Source organism: Cibotium barometz, chromosome 16 (genome assembly GCF_041138505.1).
Source record: "Cibotium barometz isolate CiBa-2024 chromosome 16, ASM4113850v1, whole genome shotgun sequence".
In the NCBI taxonomy this organism is placed as follows: Eukaryota; Viridiplantae; Streptophyta; class Polypodiopsida; order Cyatheales; family Cibotiaceae; genus Cibotium; species Cibotium barometz.
This window is the reverse complement of record NC_141061.1, coordinates 48652822-48677631: the sequence shown is the minus strand read 5'-3', so window position 1 is coordinate 48677631 and position 24810 is coordinate 48652822. Positions and strand designations below refer to the sequence as shown.

At 42.7% G+C, this 24810-nt stretch overlaps 1 protein-coding gene across 5 annotated transcripts in view; it reads right to left on the bottom strand.

The window, feature by feature from the left end:
- LOC147630690 (myosin heavy chain-like protein) overlaps positions 1-15645 on the bottom strand; it is a 97512-nt gene extending 81867 nt beyond the window's left edge. For 2 of the 5 annotated variants that reach the window (XM_086810645.1, XM_086810648.1), the window contains exons 1-3: positions 15460-15597; positions 15299-15361; positions 15141-15206 (exon numbers count right to left, since the gene is read on the bottom strand). In XM_086810645.1, the coding sequence (XP_086666771.1) occupies positions 15141-15206; positions 15299-15301 (69 nt within the window). In that variant the 5' untranslated portion in view covers positions 15302-15361; positions 15460-15597. Of the gene's footprint in view, positions 1-15140; positions 15207-15298 lie in introns of all 5 variants that reach the window. The other 3 variants (XM_086810644.1, XM_086810646.1, XM_086810647.1) reach the window with 2 other exon arrangements.
- Positions 15646-24810: the final 9165 nt, after the last annotated feature.

The window sequence follows — 24810 nt, the reverse complement described above, 5'->3', positions numbered from 1 at the left end:
GGTCAAGCGGGGGTACCTCAATCCAGCACTTACTCTATAGGGTTCCCCCCCAAGGAACCCGCAACAAGGCAATGGTACGAATTGGCCTAGATCATCTCCATGACGACCCACTAGTCAAGTCGCTCAAGGCCCCCCCCACCCAGTCAGTTTCTTTTGCCACCCCGGAAGAGATGTCTAATCGGCCATCTCTTACACCACATCCCAACCCCTCGGCCAATGTCGCTCAAGTCACATTTGAGGTTGATTTTGGTCACTCTTCTAGAAGGAAGAAGAAACAACAACCTAGACGAGGCAGTCCATGTGTGGAAGCGTCCGCCCTCGTTCAAATTTGTCAGTTACCTGATGATCGTTCTGTGCCTATCATCGAAGCCCACCCAACACTTCCCTATGGCCATCCGGTCACTTGGGTAGTTGATAGTGTAGCTACACACCATATGGCACGCAATGCTGACATTTTCATCCCTCAGCAACCTGCAAAGGGTGAAGTTTGATGTGGCTACAACACACTGATGCCCATCAAATCTGTTGGCACCGTTTTAATACAGGTCCAAACCAAGTAACATTGGACAATGTCTATCTTGTTCCTAACTTGGGCCTCAATTTACTTTCTGTATCCCAGCTGACCCAACTCAATCGTGGAGTTTACTTCAACAAGCGAGTTGTAGAGGTAATTGATGAGACTACCGGTCTTGTTGCCCGTGGCCAAGCACAAAAGGATGGCTTATACAGGATGTCTACTTTTTTATCTCAACCATCTTCCAAGGGTTCTGAGTTTCATTGGATTCGTGCCTATGTGACCAAAGCTCCTTCGGACACTAAACGACTATGGCACTTTCGCTATGGTCACCTGCCCTATGACACACTCTGAGTTATCTCGAGCCCAATTGGTTGAAGGCATACCTAGCCTCAAACTAACAAAGGATGTCTGCCAGCGATGTCAAATGGGTAAGCAACATCGTTCACCGTTCCCACATCGTGTGCTTAGGGTATCCTCAAGTTGATTCACTTCGACTTGAGTGGGCAATCCCCAACCCCCTCCTTGAATGGGTCTCTCTACTACATGCTAATTGTTGATGATTATTCGAGGTACATATGGGTGTATTTCCTAAAGCATAAATCAAATGCCTTCCAATACTTTTCCACGTGGGTTCGGTTAGTCACTAATCAAATGGGCATCTCAATTGGGATTGCTCGAAGTGACAATGGTGGTGAGTTTATCTCCCATCAATTTACTGAGTTCTTGCAAGAACAAGGCATTCAACGCCAACTCACCTCCACCAACTCCCCCTCACAAAATGGAGTGGTCGAGCGCAAGACCCGAACTGTGATGGATATGGCACGCTCCATGCTTTTTGCAGACGAGATGCCTGAACGCCTTTGGTCAAAATCAATCAACACTGCGGTGTACCTTCTGAACCGTTGCCCCATGGTCGTTGTTCCTCACAGGACCCGTTTGAGGCATTTTATGGCGAAAAACCAACTGTTTCCCATTTCCGTGTCTTTGGGTGTCATGCGTACACTCACTCCGAATGAAACGAGGGTCAAGCTTGAGCCAAGGAGTGAGTTGCTCATTTCTGTGGGCTACTCTTCTGAATCAAAGGCTTACGAAGTTTTTGGTCCAAGATCGAACAAAGTCTTCATTCGTCGAGACATTGTCGTTGATGAGCGGGATTTACTTCACCTTCCATTGCCCATACCATCCGAACAAGAATCTCCGACTGTGCCACATGAACCCAATCAGTCAACTATTACTCCACCTCTTGAAGAGCCTTCCTCCTCCCAACAGCCACCTCGGGACCCTTTACCCCACTAGTGCCAACAGACCATGCATGATTCTGGCATGCTTCCCCATGATACCCCTTTGGACGGTCCTCGTCAGTCCACCACGCTCACTCCTTGTGCCTCATTTGCCTCTGTTTTCTCCGCAGACTATGTGGCGCATGATGAGCCAACATCATAGAAAGATGCTATCCAACAGCCAGCCTGGAAACAGGCTATGAAACAAGAACTCGAAAGCATTGATCGTAATGGCACGTGGTCCCTTGTGGGTCGCCCCCATCATAAGAAGGTCATTGGAACCAAATGGATTTTTCCCATCAAATTTAAAGCCGATGGTACCTTGGACAAATACAAAGCCCGGCTTATGGTGCAAGGTTTTCGCCAAAAAGAATGCATTAACGTCGACGAGACCTTCGCACCTACCGCTCGAATGACAACAATCCATCTCTTACTCAATCTAGCCACACACCACACATGGCCAGTCTATCAGATGGATGTCAAGAGTGCCTTCCTCAATGGCATTCTCAAGGAAGAGCTATATGTTGACCAACCTCCGGGTTTCCCACTCCATGGATATGAGGACAAAGTCTTCCGCCTGCATAAAGCTCTTTATGGGCTTAAGCAAGCCCCCCGAGTGTGGTATTATCACATCGACAAATTTTTTCGCAACTAAGGTTTTTAACCATCTCACTGTGATCCCAATATCTATATCCACACAGATCAGGGGATGGTTTGCTACCTAGTATTGTATGTCGATGACCTCATCATTTCTCGTTCACATTAAGCAAAAGTGGTTGATATCATGGCACAGCTGAGACGAACTTTTGAGATGACTGATCTCGGTCTTCCCTCATATTTCCTTGGCATGGAGGTGGTCCAACATCCTGATGGTATTTTTGTTGAAAGATCGGTAGAGGAAGAGGAGAGACACACACAGGAGCAAACCCTAATGTATATTGCAAACCCTAACCATAGAGGGAAACCATCTCCCTTCTCACACAATGCATAAAGCCATAATCCATAATAAACACAACACACTATGAGTTGTGTCCACACACATCTAACCCTAGCTAATGTCCATACACTATGACCAGCTGGACGCGGTCATTTATGTCTCACACATGTTCCTACCTAACATGCCAGCACATAGCATAGCTGGCTCACACTGACATCGAGCTTGAATCTAAACAGCCCCTCTCAAGCTCATGATGTACTGCCATAGATGAAGATGTAGATGAGCTTGGGATATCAAGACTCTCAACACTCCCCCTCAAGCTCATCCCATGTACTTCCAACATAGTACGGAAGTACTCAAACTTCTCCCTGCTCAGTGGCTTTGTAAAGATATCTGCCACCTGCTCATCAGTCTTCACATACTGTAGATCAACTGTACCATCCAGCACCCTCTCTCTGACAAAGTGATATTGGACCTCTATGTGTTTGGTCCTCGCATGAAACACTGGATTCTTGGCCAACTATATACTACTCATGTTGTCACAATGAATGACAACTTTGCCCCATCAATAGGCTCACCCAAATCTGCCAAGAGATTCTTTAACCATACTGGCTCACAAGTAGCAATGGCTGCACCCCTGTATTCAGCCTCTGTACTGGATAAAGCAACTGTAGGTTGCTTCTTGCTACTCCAACTCACCACAGCACTTCCAAGTGTAAAGGCATAACCACTAGTAGACCTCCTGTCATATGAGCTACCTGCCCAATCAGCATCTGTGTAGCCATGTATATCCAAGCCTTTACCACTCTCATATAGAAGACCATAATGTGCAGTCGCTTGGTGGGAAAGTGCAACAGGAAGTATGGACAGGGAAGCCTCTGTCATACAAGCACTTGAGAGTGTTTGGTTGCGTTGCGTACGTGCACATACGCAGGGAAATACGCACCAAACTTGATCCTAAGTCTCACAAATGCATATTCCTAGGATATGGTGACAGAGGTGAAGTGGGGTATAGACTTTGGGATCCAGTGAATAGAAAGATTATACGCAACAATGATGTCATTTTTTATGAAACATCCATGTATAAGGAGCCTGCAAGGCAACAGGAGCCTGGCAGAGTCATATTTGATGATGATGGACATCATGGACAACAACAAAGGGCTGTAAATCAGCCATTACAGCAACAAAACCAACCCTTAAATGGTGCTGAAAATGGTCCAAATGGACAGCCAGAGATGGCAGAAGATATCCCTATGGATATCCCACAGTTAGAGGAGATACCGGGCATGATCTTTCAACCTTATGGCATGGAACACGAGCCACCAATAGGTGATATGCAGGCTGGACAGCAACCTGCAAATGATGGTCATTGGGTACGGAGGTTCACAAGACCCTCCAGAGCCCCTGACAGGTTTGTTCCAGGGGTTGACTACTTGATGCTCACTGACTGTGGGGAGCCCTCATGTTATAAGGAGGCTTTACAGAGGGCAGACAAGGCTCTTTGGGAGCGTGCTATGAAGTCAGGGATGGATTCTCTGCACAAAAATAGAACATGGAAGTTGGTGCATTTGCCTACAGGCAAGAAGGTTTTGCCATGCAAGTGGGTTTACAGGCTCAAAGTTGCACCTGATGCAAAGCCAAGATACAAAGCCAGGTTAGTGGCTAAGGGCTTCAAGCAGGAATATGGTGTGGACTTTGATGAGATCTTCTCTCCAGTGGTCAAAATGACCACACTTAGAGCTGTATTAGCTTTGGTTGCTCATGATGATCTGGATTTGATTCAGATGGATGTGAAGACTGCTTTTCTTCACGGTGATCTCCATGAGGAGATATATATGCAACAGCCAGAGGGTTATGCAGTAAATGGAAAGGAGAAGCTTGTATGCAAGTTGAAAAAGAGTCTTTATGGGCTCAAACAGGCACCAAGGGAATGGTATCATAAATTTGATACATTCATGAAATCCCAGGATTTCAGGAGAAGTGACATAGATCACTGCTTATACACCAAGAAAGCTTTGGATGGCAGTCTATTGATCCTCATCTTGTATGTTGATGATATGTTGATTGCCGGGAAATCTCGTAAAGAGATGGATGCCTTGAAGAAGAGGCTGCATCAAACCTTTGATATGAAGGATTTAGGTGATGCAAATCACATTTTGGGTATGCGGATACTTCAGGACAGAAATCAGCATGTGTTGTATTTGTCTCAGAAGGAATACATTGGCAAAGTTTTGCAGAGGTTCAATATGGATGGGGGGAAGAAGACTAGTACTCCTTTGCCTCCATATGTGAAACTCAGTGCTATGGACAGCCCACAGTCAGATAGTGACAGGACTGATATGGCCAAGATTCCGTATGCTTCAGCTTGTGGCAGTCTCATGTATGCCATGGTTGCTACCAGGCCGGACATTGCATTTGCAGTGGGAGTGGTTTCTAGATACATGGCCAACCCTGGCAAGAAGCATTGGGAAGCAGTGAAGGGTGTCATGAGATACTTGAAGGGCACACAGGATATGTGCATTTGCTTTGGCAAACAGGATGCATTAGTGCATGGTTACACGGATTCGGATTATGCCGGTCATCTAGATAACCGGAAGTCTACTACCGGTTATGTGTTTACATTCACAGGAGGTGCTGTGTCATGGATATCCAGGATGCAGAAGTGCACTACCTTATCTACTACAGAGGCCGAGTATATTGCAGCCACAGAGGCTTGCAAGGAGGCATTATGGCTATCTCGGTTAGTGGTTGATTTGGGTTATACAGGGGATATTCCATCGTTGCATTGTGACAGTCAGAGTGCCATCCAGTTGGCAAAGAACCCTGTCTTTCATGCAAAGACGAAGCATGTGGATGTGAAGTATCACTTCATCAGAGAGGTGATAGAGAACAAGCAAATTCAGCTTGTTAAGATTCATACGGATGACAACCCGGCTGATCTGTTGACAAAGAGTTTGCCTCCAGAGGGGTTTGCTCATTGCAGACACTTGATGGGCATTGGATGAGGCCAGTTTCACCCTTGATATGGCCTTGTATATTATCATGTACATGCTGATTTTTCTTTTCCTTCATTTAAGGGCACTTTGCCTTTAAGTGGGAGGTTGTTGGGGTAAAGGTATTATGCCCACCCTTATAGTGTGTACAAGCCCATAAGTTATAGTACATAGTACACTTAGTACTTTTAATGTACTAAGTGCACTATGTGTACTAGTGCAAATATACATGTGTGATAGGGGAGTCACACACTCATACTCTTGAGTTGATTTATCCCCACAACTCTCTCTCTCTCTCTCTCCCTTCTTCTTTGTATATGTGTCTCCCACATGAAACCCTAATTCTCTCCATTCAACATGGCCTTGTATATTATTGTGTACATGCTGACTTTGGTTTTCCTTCATTTAAGGGCACTTTGCCTTTAAGTGGGAGGTTGTTGGGGTAAAGGCATTATGCCCACCCTTAAAGTGTGTACAAGCCCATAAGTTATAGTACATAGTACACTTAGTACTTTTAATGTACTAAGTGCACTATGTGTACTAGTGCAAGTATACATGTGTGATAGGGGAGTCACACACTCATACTCTTGAGTTGACTTATCCCCACAACTCTCTCTCTCTCTCTCTCTTCTTCTCTGTGTATGTGTCTCCCACATGAAACCCTAATTCTCTCCATTCAGATGTCATATATGCACAATACATAGCAAAATCTCAATATGTCACCCTGTCAACTGGATATCTGACTCTTTGGGATCTCCGCAATGCATGCGGGTCACTCTGAACACCTGCCACTCTAGCATGTGGTGGCACATATCTATCCTGCCTTGCACCAGGTGTGCGTAAAACAGGTATGCCAAGCTCCTCATCCAAACTCTCTGAACTAGATGACTCATAACCTGTGATTCCAATTCCTTCAACCTTCTTCTTTCCTTTATCCACAGCACTACTCCCAGTGCTCACACTCTCATGTCTCAAACGTCATGACCATGGACGTACAGTACTACTCTTAGCTTCTGCTGCTGGCCCAGACATAGAAGTAGAACTAGAACTTGCTTGTGGCAAGTTCACATGCACATCAGCTTCAAGTGACTCAATGACACCCTCATCCTTTGCTTTGTACCAACATGCAAGCTCATCAAACACCACATCTCGTGAGATGACCACTTGTCTAATTTGTGGATTATAACATTTGTATGCCTTACGATCCTGTGCATATCCAACAAATACACATTTTTCTGCCTTAGGATCCAACTTCCTTCTTCTTTCATCAGGCACATGTACATAAGCTATGCATCCAAAAACTTTGAGGTGTCCAATGTCTGGCCTATAACCGCCTGCTACTCATGTTTCCTTCTCTAGGAAACCGCAACCTTGCCTGCTTTCCAAACTGACAGGCTTCACAAACATGCATATTCCCATCATACTTGAATCTTGGCAGCCCACTAACAATGCCTCTTGCCTTCATGTTCTTCAATCTTTCTATATTGACATGTCCAATCCTCTTATTCCACATATCAATGTCCTGTACCACATTTCTGCTTTTAGAGAACATGGCTGATTTTAGCTCAGGAATCCCAGTATCCAGCTTCAACAACCTGCCTTCTTTCTTGCCTTTAGCAATGACTCTACATCCATGTTTGAAATCCTCAACGAAGCAACCATGCTCTTTGAAACGAACCTGTAATCCCTGTTCCACCATTTGACCAACTGAGGCCAAGCTTTTTGTGATAGAAGGCACATACAATACATCTGACATAGATTTTGTTTGACCATTATGCATAACCAATGGTACACTACCAACATGTGTAATGGCATGCTGAGTATCATCTCCTGTTTCCACATAGCCTTTCTCATTGATTTGGATTATGCATGGACAGCTTTTATTGCTCGCATGCAATCAGTCATCTGTGATTATGGTAAACAGTATCTGGAAGGATGGAGACAGACTGTTGCTTATGCTAAGCAAACATGCCAATCGTTAATCGAGCTAGTCATTTTCGCTCCCTAACTTTGGCTGAAGCCACTTCTTTATGTCAAGCTCGTCACTGTATTCAGGTAAATGATCACCGAAAGCTTGTCAAATGGGAGATATGGGCACGACAACAGGCGCTTTTGGACAAAGGCTGCTCTTCCAAAAAAAATTTCAAGAGTTTACATTCCAGAAAACAAGCTGCATCTATATGTCGCACTTTAATTTCAGATGACACGTGGACCTCCACCCGAGCACAATTGGCTGCGACTTGTGTTACCCATTTCTCCTCTCAATTTGGTGAGGACGATTCTCACGCCATGGAAGTGTGTGATGCACGTCATCGGTTATTACAGCATGTATCCCCCATCCTTTCTGCTACTCAGGCGCAACAACTAGAAACAAAATTCTCTGAACAAGAACTGTCTGATGCAATCAGGTCTTGTGGCCGATGGAAAGCTCCAGGATGGGATGGCCTTACAGTTGAATTTTTTCTTGCATATTGGGACACCCTCAAAATACCTTTGCTGCATATGGTAAACATTGCCTGGGAGACAAGGCAAATGCCAGCTTCCTCGAAAAAAGGATTAGAGAAGCTGTTGCCTAAAAAACACTTATGTCAGTCTTTGGTAGATTGGAGACCAATTACCCTTATGCCGGTGATATACAAGATTATCAGTAAAATGGTTGTTAATCGCATTAAGGGTTGCTTGAATGATGGACTCCATTCTGCACAGTATGGATTTATTCCTCGCAGGCACATTACAGATAACATTGCGAATGCTTATATTGGCATTGAATATGCCAAATACACGTAGCAGGATGTCTTATTATTGCAAGTGGATATTGATAAGGCTTTTGATACTATTAAATGGAGGTTCATTCAAGAAACCATGCGTGCTCTGGGATTTGGAGAAAAAATGCAGAATATCATTTACTGGCTTTCTGCTGATAGCCAGGCGGCTTGTATATTGTCAGGAGATCTCTCAGAATTATGGACTTTGCATCGTTCAGTTAGGCAGAGATGCCCTTTAAGTACTCTTTTGTATGCTATAGCGACGCATCCCATGCTTCTTTATATAGATCATTTGGTTGATACTGGCAATCTTCATGGATTGGACATTCAGAATAGACGTCAGTTGGTTGCTCAGGCATATGCTGATGATTCTTTTTTTCTTCCTCGCAACACACATCAGGATCTCTCTACATTGATGCAGGCTCTTTCTTTGTTTGCCCTTGCAGCTGGCCTAGAAATCAATTTTCAGAAATCTAAATTATTGCCTCTGCATTCAAAACAGTGGCATAATTTGCTATGGCCAGGAGAAATAGTTCACTCCACTCATTTGAATCGGCATTTGGGATATCCTTTGGGATGGTCAGTCACTCGCCGTCAACAAACAGATTGGGTCTTGGCAAAGCTCAAGAAAAAGTTGGAATACTTGAAACTTGCAACATGGCCATTGCATGTTCGTTTACGGATTCTTCAATCCATCTTGGTTGCTTATATTCAGTTCTACCTTCCTCTCATCAAGTTTTCTAAGGGGGAGCTGAAATTATTTATGTTCATCATCTTTGAGATATTCTGGAGATCGAAGCAGGGGAAAAAGAGTGTACGTTTGCTTTCGGCAAATCGTTTGTGCACCCCTAAAATGCATGGAGGCTTAAATATCCTTAATTTACAGGTGCATATTCTTGCCCACAGAGGTAAACTGATGCTTCAATTTCTGGAAGGCACTCAGCCTTGGACAGCGATGATCCGTCATTTGTTACTTCATCTGACGACTTCCGCTTTTGGCCATTGGCAACCTACTCATTGGGATTTTATTCTTGGTTACATTACTGGCAAAATTAAGGGTTGTCCTCTCATTTCTGGCTTACTTGCTGATTGGAAGCTTGTCCTTTCAAATTTAAAATGGAATGGTCGTGGCTCCTTACAAGGCAACTCTCTCCGCGCTGAGAGCATCCACTGGTCCAAAGCATTTTCAGTTCCCCTGGCGGTGCAAGAACCCCAGCGTTCATATTTTCTCCACTCAAAGGGTGTTACCTCTGTGGGAGATGTCATCCATCCTAATGGCTCCTCTCTTTCTTTTCCACAGGCTGTTGCACATTATGGCTTGGGACCTCATTATCGACGTCTTTGGCGTGATATAATTCAGATGCTTCAGCCTTTTTTGCCGATTCCACTGTTGGAAATTCGAGATCGCCTGCTGCAGGATTGGACTATCTCCTCTTTTGATTCTTCATGCCATCCTTTGAGGCTATCTGATATTACAGTTGCTGGTCTGTATAAACATTTGTTGCCATTGCCTTCGGTTTCTGAACGGGCAAACCTCTTCTGGCATATGCATCGGTCATCTTGGTGGTGGAAAAGACGATTGCGATCTCTTTGGCAGTCGAAGCTTCCTCTTCGACAACAGCTCTTTTTATGGCGCGTTCTTTTGGCTGTTATTCCCTCAGGACAGTTTCTGGCACGCAGACACATATCCTCATCCACTTGCCATAGATGCTCTGCTTCCAGGGAGACAGTCATTCATATTTTTTGGAGCTGTCCTTCTTCTCGTCAGTTTTTTCTTCCTCTCATCCAGCTTCTGCGGGCTAGATTTCCAAATATGATATTTGGAAAGTTTTTCTGGCTATTTGGTCTTCATTTGCCCACACCATAGTTGTCTCTTTTCTTCTCATGGGTGCGCTACTGGGCTTTATGGACACTATGGAAAGTTCGCAACCATGCAGTTTTCGGTGATGCGGTTTTTTCTGCTTTTTCTTTTTTCGGTACTCCCTGCATCAATCTTTCTTCGATTGCATGCAGGTTGACCAAATAGATCATGATGTATATATGTCTTATATTGACATCTTCAGTTGATGTACTTTGGGACTATCTACTTTGGATAGTCATCTTGTAAATCTAATATAATTATGATTCCACTTTTAAAAAAAAGTGTGTGTGCGCATATGAAATAAGAAACATCTAACATCCATACTGAGCAATGACCACTGAAAACTAAAATAATTAAAAAATGGGCCAAATTTTTCTTCAGGACAGCAGCCTACCATCTGCCTTGGATTGTGGCCTTCTCCACCCTCTGCATTATCACGTGACAGCAGCCCTCTCTGCTCCTTCAGAGCCTCACACTGAGCTCTTGTACTAGATTTCAAAATATATACATACACTCACTCATTTCATGCTGTGTTGATTTGCTGTGATCTCTCATACATTTTGTCCTTTCTTCCTTTTGCCCTCATAGTGTACACCACAGCGAACACAGGGTCCCCTCTAGGGCAATATGCCCTCAAGTGTTGTCACAAGCTAGGAGGAACGAGAGCTATGGGGCGCACGCATAGCTCACTAGCACACAGAACACACACAATTGAGCAAGAACACAAATGAGCAAGAGCACACAGATGAGCAAGAACAGTAAGAATGGCAAGAACATGAGAACACGAAATAGATGAGACTAGTATTGCCAGAATGATCCCCATCACACAATCCCATATCCCTTTGTACAATACCGCTTGGCCTTTGGGTCCAAGGGTGACCATCAAGTGGCCCTGTCGTCACTGCCAAGGAGCGTGGTGTTCATTAAGCTAGCACAAGAAACAAGTGGTGCATCGTTGTAGTGTCAGTGCAAGTGGTGCAAGTGGTGCGCCTGGCCCAAGGGTCAATGCAATGCGCTGGACCGATCCAGTAGCTGGCACTTTTGTCCGGTCCAAAAGTGAAGGACCAAGGTGGCAACGAGTGGGCAGCCAGGGTGGCCACTGATCCTACCCTGGGTGATCCACTATTGAATTCAAAAGGAGAGAACGCCTCCAAGCCAAAAGTTAATTGAAAAGGGCTGTGTTGAGTTGTGGCCTTATAAACGGTGCGGTATGCCCAAAGGGTGCCAAGGAGAGGTTCCGGCCATTTGTTTGGGTGCTGGGAACACATCTTTTTTAAAAGCTGGCACAACTTTTTGTTGGTGCTCTCGGCTTGTCCATTCGCTCGGGCAATCCTAATTGAAAAAGATGGATGGTTGTGGTTACACCTATGTAGTGTCCACCTACTAGACCAGCATGAGCATCTTCCACCAAATGTGGCACCTCATGAGGACTGACACATTGGCAGAGAATCCCGTCATGTCCTGCTTTGTACAGTTGACTGGCCACAAGCTGGAAGGGCCTGCTGTTGACCAGCAAACGCAGCTTGTCTTTGGGGGAGAGGCCGATTGGAATCTGAATAGGAGCATGTAGACAAAAGCAAGAGCACATCCCCGTACCAGCCTGGGGCAACATTAACTTTGAAAAGGACATTATCAGGTAGGTCATCATCAATACCTTGGGTGTGGCTAGTTCTCCGGTGTCAATTCTAGAAAGATGATCTGCCATGCATGATGTTTGCCCAAGCGAAGAAGAATTTCGAAGTCAAATTCCTAAAAAAGGACGAGCCACCACCACACCCTCCCAACCACTTGCGGTTTGTTGAGAAGGTATTTCAATGCATGATGGTCAGTGATGACAATGAAATGAACACCCAAAAGATAGTGCCGAAATTTTTGACATGCGTAGACAATTGCCAGACCTTCCCGCTCAGTGGTGCTATAATTCCTTTCTACCTGGTTGAGTAAGCGGCTGACATAGTAGATTAGCTTGTCCACTTGATGTTCCTGGCTTGGTTGGGCCAATACTGCACCAACACCAGTTTGGCTGGCATCTGTATGAACACGGAAGATGATGGACCAATTAGGTGGAATGAGAATGCGAGCCTCAGTTAGCCGGTTTTTGAGATAAGCAAAGCATTGGATTCTGTGGTACTGACTAGAAGGGTTAATGGTAGGGCTATGTCAGCATACATTCTTATGAATCTTCTGTGATAACCAATGTGGGCCAACAAATACTTGAGTACTTTTGGGACTGATGGGAGGGGGCAACCTGAGGATGGCTACAATTTTGTCGGGGTGAGGTGCAAGGCCTTGTGCAGAGATTATATGACCAAGTAAGGTACCTTGCACTGCTAGAAAATGACACTTAAAAGGGTTAAGGCGCAGCTTGGAGGACCTATATTTGGCAAATATTAATGATAATTGAGATAGGTGTTCAACTAAGGCTTCTATACAAGTGGATAAGTGAGTACCGGTGAAATTGGAAAAATCATCAATGAAAGCATGTAGGAAAGTAGCGTTGAAATGTGGCTAGCGCGTTGCACAAGACAAAGGGCATCTTATTATAGAAGTATGTGCCCCATTGTGTTGCAAAGGTTGTTTTGGCCTGGTGATCAAGGTGGATTACCACTTGGTTGTAATCACTAAACCCATCCATAAAGTTGTAGAGGTTGTAACCAGCCACATCCTCCAGAACCCGGTCCATGAAAGGAAGAGGAAACCCATCTTGTGGCTTTATTGAGAGAACTGAAATCAACACATATCCGAATTTTATTTGTTTTCTTTTTGGGCGTGGTGACCATTGGGAAGAGCCACTTGAGTGTTCCACTGGAGAGATTATTTTGGCAGATGCCATCTTTTCCAACTCCACTTTAACCACCAAGCTTTTTCTCGGTTTAAGGAGTGGCATGTGATGGTGGAGAGAGTCCAGCTTGCAAATAAAGAGTCTTCGGGCTGACAAAGGAGGAGAGTTTTCTTCCAATGCATTTGTGCGGTTTTGTGCGGAACATGGCATCAAGCGAGAGTTGGCCAATACAGGTTCGCCTTCAAAGAATGTAGTTGAGTGTAAGAACAGTACTCTGGTGGAGATGGCGAGAACGATGCTCGAGCATCATGATCTTCCTCATCCACTTTGGGGAGAGGCTGTGGCTATGGCTGTCCATATCCTCAACCGTTCTTCGACAACTTCAGTACCGAACATAACCCCGTTTGGGGCGTATTTTGGCAGGAAACCAGATGTCTCCCATTTCCGTGTGTTTGGGAGTGATACATATGTTCACATTCCAAAGAAGCAAAGGGGGGAGGCTTGATTCAAAGTCCCAAAAGCTTATTTTTGTGGGATATAATTCTCTTTCTAAGGGATACAAGTTGTATGATTCAGAGAGGAACGAGGTCGTCGTCAGCAGAGATGTGATTTTTGATGAGCATGTTCCAGTTTCCAGCCACCACTTCTTGGAGACCCGGATGATTCTGATGATGATTCCCAATCAATTGTTCCAGCTGGACAGCCTCAGTCAGTTGAGGAGGTTGAGCCCGCGGCTAGAGATGAGCCCCCGCCGCAGCAAGAGGCTTCGCGTTCTGTTCAAGTACCGGAGTCAGATGTTACAGAGCTTCCCTCCGAATGGACCACAGAGAATGGATCTCATTTAGCAGAGCTCTTACATGTAAACTATGCTTTGATGTCTCGTATCTTGCGGGACAAAGAGACCACTTCTGTCGAGGAAGCCCTTGCACAGGATACTTGGAGGAAAGCCATGCAGGTGGAACTGGATGCCATAGAGAAGAATAAAACTTGGAAGTTGGTTCCAAGGCCGTCGAAACGGTCTGTCATTAGTATCAAGTGGGTCTTTAAGACCAAGTATATGTCAGATGGGTCGGTGACAAACACAAAGCCAAACTTGTGGCTACGGGTTATGCTCAACGGCCAGGCATCAACTATGAGGATACCTTTGCACCAACAACGAGGATGACCACGATTCGGACAATTCTTGCCCTTGCTTCTTCTCAGCAGTGGCCTGTATTTCAAATGGATGTGAAATCTCTGTTCCTTAATGGTGACCTGTAGGAGGAGGTGTATGTTGAGCAGCCTCCAGGCTTTGAGGTTCCAAGATCAAAAGGGATGGTTTATAGGCTGCAGAAGGCCTTGTATGGTCTTAAACAGGCTCCCAAGGCTTGGAATCAAAAGATTGATTCCTTCTTTCTTCGGACTGGATTTCACAGATCAGTTGCAGATCCTAACTCTCTTTCGGGAACGTGGCATGGTCACATTGATCATCCTTTATGCGGATGACCTCATTCTCACCGGCGGTCATGTGGAGCACATTGCAGTGACGAAGGCTACCTTGTCAAAGGAGTTTGAGATGACCGATTTAGGCTTACTCCACTTTTTCTTGGGATTGGAGATCTCGCAGACCCAGAGGGGATTCTTTGTCTCTCAGGTCTCCAAGAAATAGGCTCCCCTTACATATCCCGTCCCCTAATGTAAAGTCCCCCTCCCAAAGCAGCCATCCATGCAGGAGACTTCCCCCCCACCCCTCTCTTCCCCGTGAAAATAACAAGAAAGAATAGCGTTCTCCTTTATGGGGAGTAGTAAACAGATTTAACTACTGTAGAGTTTATCACACTTCACAACTTCACAAACAGATTTAACTACTGTCGAGTTTATCACACTTGCACGCAACTTCACAAACGTACAATATCATAATTTCAAGAGACATCGAAGCTGTTTCCGGAGTCCACAATGGCCTATCTATATTTCAAACATGGCTTTTATGAGCATTAAACCGGATGTATACAAAAAGGCAGTTTACCTTCGCTCTAACAGCGGCATCTTTCTCCATCTTCAAGTTGTCTATTGACAAGCTCTCGATTTTTTCCTGTGTTCATCATCACTTATCTCAATAAGATTTGTGCACCAATTTTTTTGTTGTAAACGCTCAAAAGATGACAGATTCAAAAATAAACGCACCATTTCTGCCAGCTGCTGTTTGAAGTCTGTTTTGCTTCTTCTCACGCTTCCGCAAAGATTAATCTGGAAGATCTCGTACAATAAAGCGGTGAGGATGAGGTATTTGGTTGTAGATTTGAAGAGGATAGCTTTGTGAGTTGAAAAATTAGCTTGTTGTAAACCTGCACGCGCGCGCGTAATTGAGCGTTTCAGTTAGTAGATAAAGTTGCGCGTGCAAACTCTTGAACGCCACTCATGTCCGCTGCACGGAGAGGAGAAAAGGCCGGAGCCGTGCCCTTCCCCGGTGGTGTGTATGTGGGGGTCGGCCGGGGGGCACTGTGTTAGATAGCTTGATGTGGTCTGGCTTCTTGTGTGATGGATTTGGTGTATCAATTTAAAAATAACAATTCAATTTCTCGTGTAGTGTGAACAAGAAGGTGCACATACATTTAGTTTGTTACAAGCCTGAGGAATTTCTCATTTCCATTTCAATGACTAGAATGCATTCTTGACAAATAGTAGCTGCAAAATGCATATTCTCAAAATTTCTCATTGCCCTTCAACTAACTTCCACCCTTTTTATAGAGGTGGATCTATGGTGGGCACATAGATGATCCTTGCATGTGACAACTCATTTGAAGTGATGGCAATGCAATTGGACCAAGAATGCATTCACTCCTGTAGAGAAAGCTACGCAATACATCTCATGTACAAGTCATTCAAAGGTCCTCATCAAGCAATACGAGGCTTCATGGTGGAAAAGCGAGCAACATCAAAAAGCAAGGATTAGGGAATCACTTATGCAAGAGGAGAATGTTGTAGTGGATGAGTAGAAAAGACGTAAGATTTGCAACAAAGTGGTACACTGTTTTGACCAACAAACAAGGGGAATGCACTCTGTCACAAGAGAATAACTCTTTCAGCAGCTCCTACTTCATCCCTCTTTCAAGGATGTGCAAACATCAAGACAAGAGTAACATGTAAAAGTAGCACTTGTGACCAATATCTACAACACCTTAACACGAGTTAAGCAATCAAGATCTTCAAATGAGCTCTTCTTGAAAAGATCTCCTATCATGATGTTGATGAACTCAAGTAGAACATTTGATTATGAGGATGTGAGTATTGTAAAGGCCTCAAAGGTGTTAGGTAACCACATGAGTAATTTCCTGTCAGTTAAATCTTGCCTCTCACTTGATAAGGATGGATTGTTGCCATTGCCAACATGCCGATGACATCACTACACCCTTACACAAGAGGTGAAGGACCTTGTGTTTGAATTTTGGACTATCGAGACATGCATCTCCCAACAAGAAAGATGTATGTAATCAAAGGATTAGGAGAAGTATCTTTGTGCAGCATTCGATTCATCTTCTTGATGAACCGCAAGTTGTTATTCAACTTATTCTCAACATTCCATCTATACATGTAGATCTATTGTTCTTTTATGTGTTATACTATTTCAGGGATTTCTACCACACCTATGTATACCCTCCAAGGTGCTTTCTAGCATTTGGCAGAGCTCAAGCTAGCATTATGCCAAACTGCTAGAGTGCTTTGTAGCATTGTTTCAAAGCCTTCGAGCATTATCTAATGCTTTCTAATGTTATCTAATGCTTTTATCTAGTGAAAATGCTATGTATCACTTTCTAACGTTATCTAATGCTTTTATCTAGTGAAAATGCTTTCTAACATTTATCTAGTGAATATGCTATGTAGTACTTTTTCACCTCCTTATTACGAGGCTTCATGGAAAAGCGAGCAACATCAAAAAGTAAGGATTAGGGAATCACTTATGCAAGAGGAGAATGTTGTAGTGGATGAGTAGAAAAGACGTAAGATTTGCAACAAAGTGGTACATTGTTTTGACCAACAAACAAGGGGGATGCACTCTGTCACAAGAGAATAACTCTTTCATCAGCACCTCCTACTTCATCCCTCTTTCAAGGATGTGCAAACATCAAGACAAGAGTAACATGTACAAGTAGCACTTGTGACCAATATCTGCAGCACCTTATATCAAAAAAAATTCACTATATGTCCTTGTGCTTTCCTGTATATAATTGGTGCCCTAATTTGTGCGAATCATTCCCTGACGTGTTACATTCTCTATGATTCTCTGCTAAGGGACTATGTACCATTCCTCCTAGGTCTTTTTTTAAAAAAACCGAGGCTTTATAATTTAGCTAAATCCCAGCCTTCTTAATTGTTTATATGTAATTAATGTTTCATAGTTTAGCTCTTTAAATTGTCCATGCTAACAGTCTTAAGTTGCTTGACCACCAAGTTTTAGACCCGCTTACGGTCCCAATGATCTTGCACAATGTTTATAATTGAGAAAAACATATGTTTATAGTGTAATACTTGAATCAACTATTTGTTAAACTATACAAAGCACACAACAATTGTGATCAAAATCAACTAATGTCACGGCAAGATCAAGAGCATTGTGAAAAAACATGTATACATCTATGCCCCTACCCCCATGAGGAAGAGCTAAGAATCACCGTTAAGTATCTTTCACTGCTATTCATGACACGCCCATTAATTATTTAACCATGGTTAAATAATTAAAAAACCTTCGCTAGACTAAGGTTTAAACCTTAGCTATGATGAAGCGACAACTTAAGATTAGGTCTAGGACCATGGTCATGGGCTCAAGTATAAAAGGGGGCTCATGGGCCACTATTGTATTTTTGGGACATATTATGATATTTGGTCATCTCAACTTGGAGCCTCTTGGCTTTCATACCTTGGCTTGTGGAAGGGTATTTCCATCATCTTGGTGGAAGGTTAACTCACTTACACATCATAGTTCTTGTATGAGATTATCTCCTTAATCTTGTATTAATCCATAGCGATTATCCCATATCTCAGCTTTAGATTACTCCATTTCAATTGGTATTAGAGCTCTTAGATTAGATCCTTGTTTAGGGAGTGATTAGAAGATTAATCATTTTTAGCTTATTCTTAATTCAATTTTCAGAATTCATTTTTAAAAAAATCATGACTAGTGATAATCACTTTCGAATTACTATTAATCTAGTTTTTTAGAATGCATTTTCTTGATCATGATTGGTATTAATCATTCTTAGATTAGGAATTTTTGCAGTTTCAAAATGCATTTTCTCGATTTTCATGCATTTCTTGATGTTCTTGAAAATCTTCTTGATTTTCTTGAATTTTGTATAAATTTTGCATGAATTAGAGTCTATTTTCATCAAGTCTTCACACAAAACCTAGTTTCCTGCTATTATTTACAAACTCCTTTGAGTTTCTTGCATTCTTGGGGAGATTCCTTGTTGCTGTGCAATTTTGGTGAAAGGTACTAATTATCAAAGATATTGGAGACCAATTGCAAATATTATAAAATCTTGGTGTAGCAATTTCAAGAAAGTGTGCAGAATACAGTTTGATGTACAGTTTCAAGTGCAGAGTTAAAGATTCAAGTGTAGAGTTAAAGATTCAAGTGCAGAGTTAAAGGAAAGTGAAGATCTATTTCAAGATCAATGCAGAATTGAAGATTACAGTGCAGAGTACTATGCTTTTGAAAATCTACATAGAGAAGTTTACAAATTATGCAAAGTTTATTGTGCTAAAATCAAATCTTGATCTAGAACAACTATAGTAAAGTGATTCTTTATCAAAATCTTACTAATCTTGTCACTTTCTTGCAAAGAGTCTAGACAAATATTAAAATCTATTGGATTAGTACAAATCTACATAGATTCATGTAATCTTGATGTACGGCAAGTAAAGACGACAAGAAAAGTGTTGAGAAAACACTGTTTGCAAGCACACATTGTGGATTATAATATTTTAGTACATTTTTCATCAAGAAAATACGCGATCGTGGTACTTCTTCATTGTGTTGTGTGGGGAAATAGAGTGGCCTTCACAACCTTCATGCCAAGTTCACAACAATCCTCACCTTCGTCTTAGCAAACATGGAGGCAAGCTCAGCATTCAACGAAGTTGTTCAAGGCTTCATTATCATCTTGAGGAAGGCTTCATTATCATCAGCGCTCTACTCTCATTTTTTTCTCTTGATTTATTGTGCAGCGCAAGCTTCTCTGCAAACAACCGCCATAGCTACAAAGAGACAACACTTAACAAATCACTGGTCAAGCTTCATTGCTCTCTCTCAATTATATAGTGACTTACCCTTGCAAAGACACCACAGTGTATTTGGGTTTATTCACGCGCTTTGAGCTTCCTTGGTCATTTTTTTCACATGTGCGAGGTGTGCCACACATGTTGATGCATTATTTGGGCTTGTTCAAACACACAATGTGCGCTTTGTGCATTGTTAGCTTTGATTCACGCACACTACTTTGGTTCATGTGTATTGTACACTCATACACATGATGATGTATTATACGCGCACACACACATATGATGATGTTGATGTATCATATGTAGCATTATATGTGGTGTTTGTGAACACACTTAGGACCGCTGGTGCACTTTTTCCCTCACTAGGAGGTTTTTTTTCCCATGCGTATTTACACTCTCTTATTTACTCATTTTGGGGTGTGTACTTATCTTTTGTATCTGGCACACATTTGTTCATTCTAATCTAGTCAGTTTGTTTACTCTCAAGCTTCTTTATCTTGTGTGTGTGCATTGTTGCAACCCTAACCCTAATTCCAATAATTGATATCAGAGCTAGCTTCCTTGACCCTTGATCTAGTAGTCTCCCTCCCTCCTCACTCACGACCCTGTTTTTCTGTCTCCAATTGAGATACCCTCTTAGGAGAAGAAGATATGTAGTGTAGTGTGTTGTATATGAAGTATACAAAATTTTCAAGGTGCGTTTTGGGCACCGCAAGTTTTCTACAAACATTCTAGCGAGGTGTCATTTTGGATTGGTTCTGCTCGATTTTGGGTGTTTGGGATGTGCAGCGTAAAGGTTTGGTGTGCAGCAGCATCTACAGTGTCTTCAACAACATTGACCATCATACTTTCACCAGTAACACTCTCTTCTCTACTCTGTGTTATTTTTCATAAACCTTTGCGGGTGATTCAGTCAGTTGGGAGCCATCTGGGGTTACATTCAGTGAATCAGTACTTGCAGTGTGTTGAAAGATTTGCATTTGGTTGGCAGTCATGGCTGGCAGTAGTGATGTATTCAACATGTTGTCTCCTGATGTTGTCTCCTGAGAGGACAAACTTGATGGGATTAACTACCCATTGTGGTCCTATATGATGAGGCATGTACTGGTTGTTAAAGGCCTTTGGAATGTGGTCAGTGGTAGTGAAACTCGTCCTATTTCACAACTACTAGTGCAACGAGGTGCTGCAGGTACATCTGAAGTAGAATCTGATACAGATGTGGCTCCTCCACATGCACCACCCGTACCTCCCACTACTGCTCAAACGAGATGGGATGAAAGAGATGCACAGACACATACATTGCTTGCACTTTCTGTGAAGCGAAGCATTATTCCTCATATTCAGTCATGTAAGACTTCAAAACAGTCATGGGATGCACTTGTTGCATTATAGCGGGTGCGCAACGAAGCACGTGTTGTTGCATATCTGCGCGTAAACAGTTGGAGTCTGAGCACATGAATGAGGGAGACTCAATGGACAGCTTCTTGACCAAGATCAAAGATTTTAAGAAGCAGCTCGCTCTAGTGTGGATGAGATATATCCTGATAGTACATTGGTGCCCACAGTTCTCAATGCATTGCCCGATTCTTATCAGTTTTACGTCTACCTTAGACTCATGATGAAAGGAAATCCAAATGCCCTTACATTTAATGAGCTAGTTTGAGTAGTCTTGCAAGAAGAGCAGTCGAGGCAAAACAGATCTAATATGCGAGTTAGTGACCAAGCTTTTGGTGCCAGCCACCACAAAGGCAAAGGTAAAACTTCTTCGTATGGTGGCTATAAGCCAAAATCATAATCCTCACGTAAGGACGCAGAGAAAGAAGGTGATATGCCTAAAAATAAGGGCAAGTGTCACAATTGCAGGAGACCATGGCACTACATACATGAGTGCAAGAAAAGGCTAGAGAAGGAGAAAAAAAAAGAATCGGGCATTGCTGTGGGCTAATGGATCTGCACCAAGTGCAGAGAAGAATGAATCTATAAGTTTTGCTCAAGATGATTGGACATGGACTGTACATAGTAGTCATGACTCTTCTGTTGTATGCATGTCAGTGGTAGAATCCGATGCTTGGTACTTTGACAGTGGTGCTAGTAAGCACATTACTTCATAAAAAAAATTGTTCTCATCTCTGGAATATGTCCCAAGTACAGGAACCGTCACATGTGCAAATGGTTCCTCATATCTTGTCAAAGGAATTGGTAAAATTGTGCTCACTACTACAAATGGGGGCACATTTACTCTTTCCAAAGTTTTATATATGCCAGGCATTAAGAAGAACTTGTTGTCAATGTTAGCCTTAGCCTTGTCCAGGCTTGACGGTGAAATTTATGGATGACAGATGTACAGTTCAAAAGATAGAAATGATGGTTATTCTATCATTACCTCAGGTACCTTGTTTCATGGCCTATATACAAGATGGATGTATTTGAGAAGTTGCAACAATAATGCTTGCTTAGTCTCTCGACTCGTGCTATGCGTGATGTAGAATTATGGCATGGATGTATTTGAGAAGTTGCAGCAATAATGCTTGCTCAGTCTCTCGACTCGTGCTATGCGTGATGTAGAATTATGGCATGAAGGATTTGGCCATCTGAATTATGGCAGTTTGTTATGCCTTCAAAGACATGATATGGTGTCTGAGTTGCCAACTCTTGAGACCCCTGCTAGACACGTATGTGAGGGGTGTATTCTTGGTAAAATGCATCGGGCATCATTTCCAAAGGATAGATCTGTGAGAGCTATTAAGAAAATACAGCTTATACATAGTGATGTATGTGGTCCTATGAGGACACCATATATTGGGGGATATCTCTACTTCGTCAGTTTATTGATGGTTACTCCAGATATAGCTGGGTGTATCCATTAAAGTAGAAGTCAGAGGTTTTTATGTGCTTTAGGCACTTTGTATCCATGGCTGAAAATGCATGTGAATGTAAAGTTGGCAGCCTTCGTTCAGATCCAAGGGGGGAGTATATGTCCAAGGAATTTCATGCATATATGGCTGAAAAAGGCATAAGGCATCAATGTACAATGACATACACACCTCAACAAAATGGTGTGGCTGAGAGGAAGATCAGGTCTTTCATGGAGATAGCAAGATGTATAGTGAAAGCCCAAGATTTACCTCATCATTGGTTTTTGGTTAAAGGCAACTATGTGCGCAAACTATGTGTTGAACAAATGCCCTACCAAGGCCTTGCAGTCTAAAACTTCTTATAGAGCTTGGCATGGCAGGAAGCCTACTATGGCTCATTTGCATGTTTTTGGTTGTCTTGCTTATGCTCTTGTGCCTAAGCAACAATGCATAAGGAAGTTAAATACATATTTGTGGGATACATTTCAAAAAGCAAGGGATATAAACTCTACCATCTGGCCTCAAAGCGGATTTTGGTAAGTTCAACCCATGCTTTCATGCAAAAAATAGTAGAATGTATGCTCACAGGACATGTTTAATTCGCTCCTACCTTTGTTTAATGGAGGGCATCCATATGTAGAGTAATTGAATACTCAAGCAAGTGCTAAAATTTAGCCTTTTCAGGTGTAAAATCAACCTGCAAATCAGCCTTTTGATGAGGCAATTATTGAGGATGTAGTGGATGAGGAGAGAGAAGCCATATAAGAATCTAGACGTATGCCAAAATGGCTTGTGCAGACATTGAGGGGGGTAGTAAGTTGGTAGCTCCTTTACCTCTAGCAGAACTCGTGCAGGTTCTCATCATGCAGATTATTCTCATGTGGATCATGTTTTCATTTCTACTTTATGTAATAAGGAGGAACCTGTTTCCTTTGAGGAAGCACGGGATGATCATCATTGGATGCATGCTATGCAGGATGAGTATAACTCTATACTCAAGAATGACACCTAGTATTTGACAACTCTACCTCATGTCAAGGCCATTGGTACTAAGTGGGTTTACAAGTTAAAACGCAAAGCAGATGGTAGCGTTGATTGCTACAAGGCCAGACTTGTTTCAAAGAGGTATGCCCAACAAAAAGGACATTGATTTTATGATGAGACCTTTGCACCCATTAGGTGTCTCATTTCTTTGGCAGCACACCATGGGTGGAATGTACATCAGTTAGAAATTAAGACTACATTCTTGAATGGTGATTTACATGAGGAGGTGTATGTATCGCAGCCTCCTAGCTTTGTTGTGAAAGGAGAAAAGTCTAAAGTATGCAGGTTGAAAAAGGCTCTTTATGGCCTTAAGCAGGCTCCTAGAGCATGGTATGAGAAGATTCATGCATACTTGGTTGTAAATGATTTTTGCAACAGTCCAATAGAGAGTACCCTCTATGTGAAGAGGAGTAAGGACACATTTTTGGTCATCGTTCTATACGTTGATTGTCACGTAGGCTGTAACGTCTGTGACCGACGGCAGACCGGATGGCCAGACGGGACTTTAGCGTCAACGTCTCGGTCGGAGCACCGAGGACGTGGGCATCCGGGGTTCAGTGGGAGAGGACGCCCATGCGGAGTCATGGGCAGCCAGGCTAGTGTGGATGGCAGGCCACACACTATATAGCCTAGGGGATGAGGGGCAATCCTCATTCTTCCTCTGTGGTGAGCCAGAGGCCGTCCCCTCTTGTGGTGAGCATGAGGCCGTCCCCTCTTGTGGTAGCGCTCGTAGTACTACGGTGATCTAACATTGATGGTATGCTGCTTATGGGACCCGATATAGATTAGATTTCAGCCATTAAGGCTGATTTGCAGTCATTGTTTGAGATATCAAATTTGGGACCCTTGCATTACTATTTGGGGATTCAGTTTATGCAGTGCAATGATGGCATTGTTATGCTATAGTCTAAATATATACATATGTGTTTCGAGAAACTATTCAAGCAAGGATGTATAGATTCTACATGTATCACTAGAAACTATTCAAGCAACAAGGATGTATAGGTTTTCTATGCTTCACTATTCAAGAAAGAATGTCACAATATCATTGATGGATACCACAATCATGCAATCGTTAAAAACTATTCAAAAGCAAGGACACAAGTTCATTGATGGATCCCGTAACAATCACTTCCAAGTGCAAGGTATATGTATGTACATATATACATACATATACATGCATACGTACATACATATATATACATATGTATGTACATATATACACATCTCTAGATATTAATGGTCTCAAGGATGTTATCAACATCACATTCAGTGTGATAAAGACCCCAATCGGTCCGGTCCTAGCTACTATAGACTCTTCGTGTAGCAGTTGGTAGTAGGCGTAGGTCTCATTGTATATTCTAAGGTTGAGACATTATTGCAACTTTTGAGCTCAGTTCTGTTAATCCAATGCTTTGTGAAGGATTGAAAAAAAAAACCAAAGCTTCTCTAATCTATGCTTTCTTTTACATGTAACCAAAGTCAGATGCCTCTCTTGTTTGCAATCAAGCAACATAT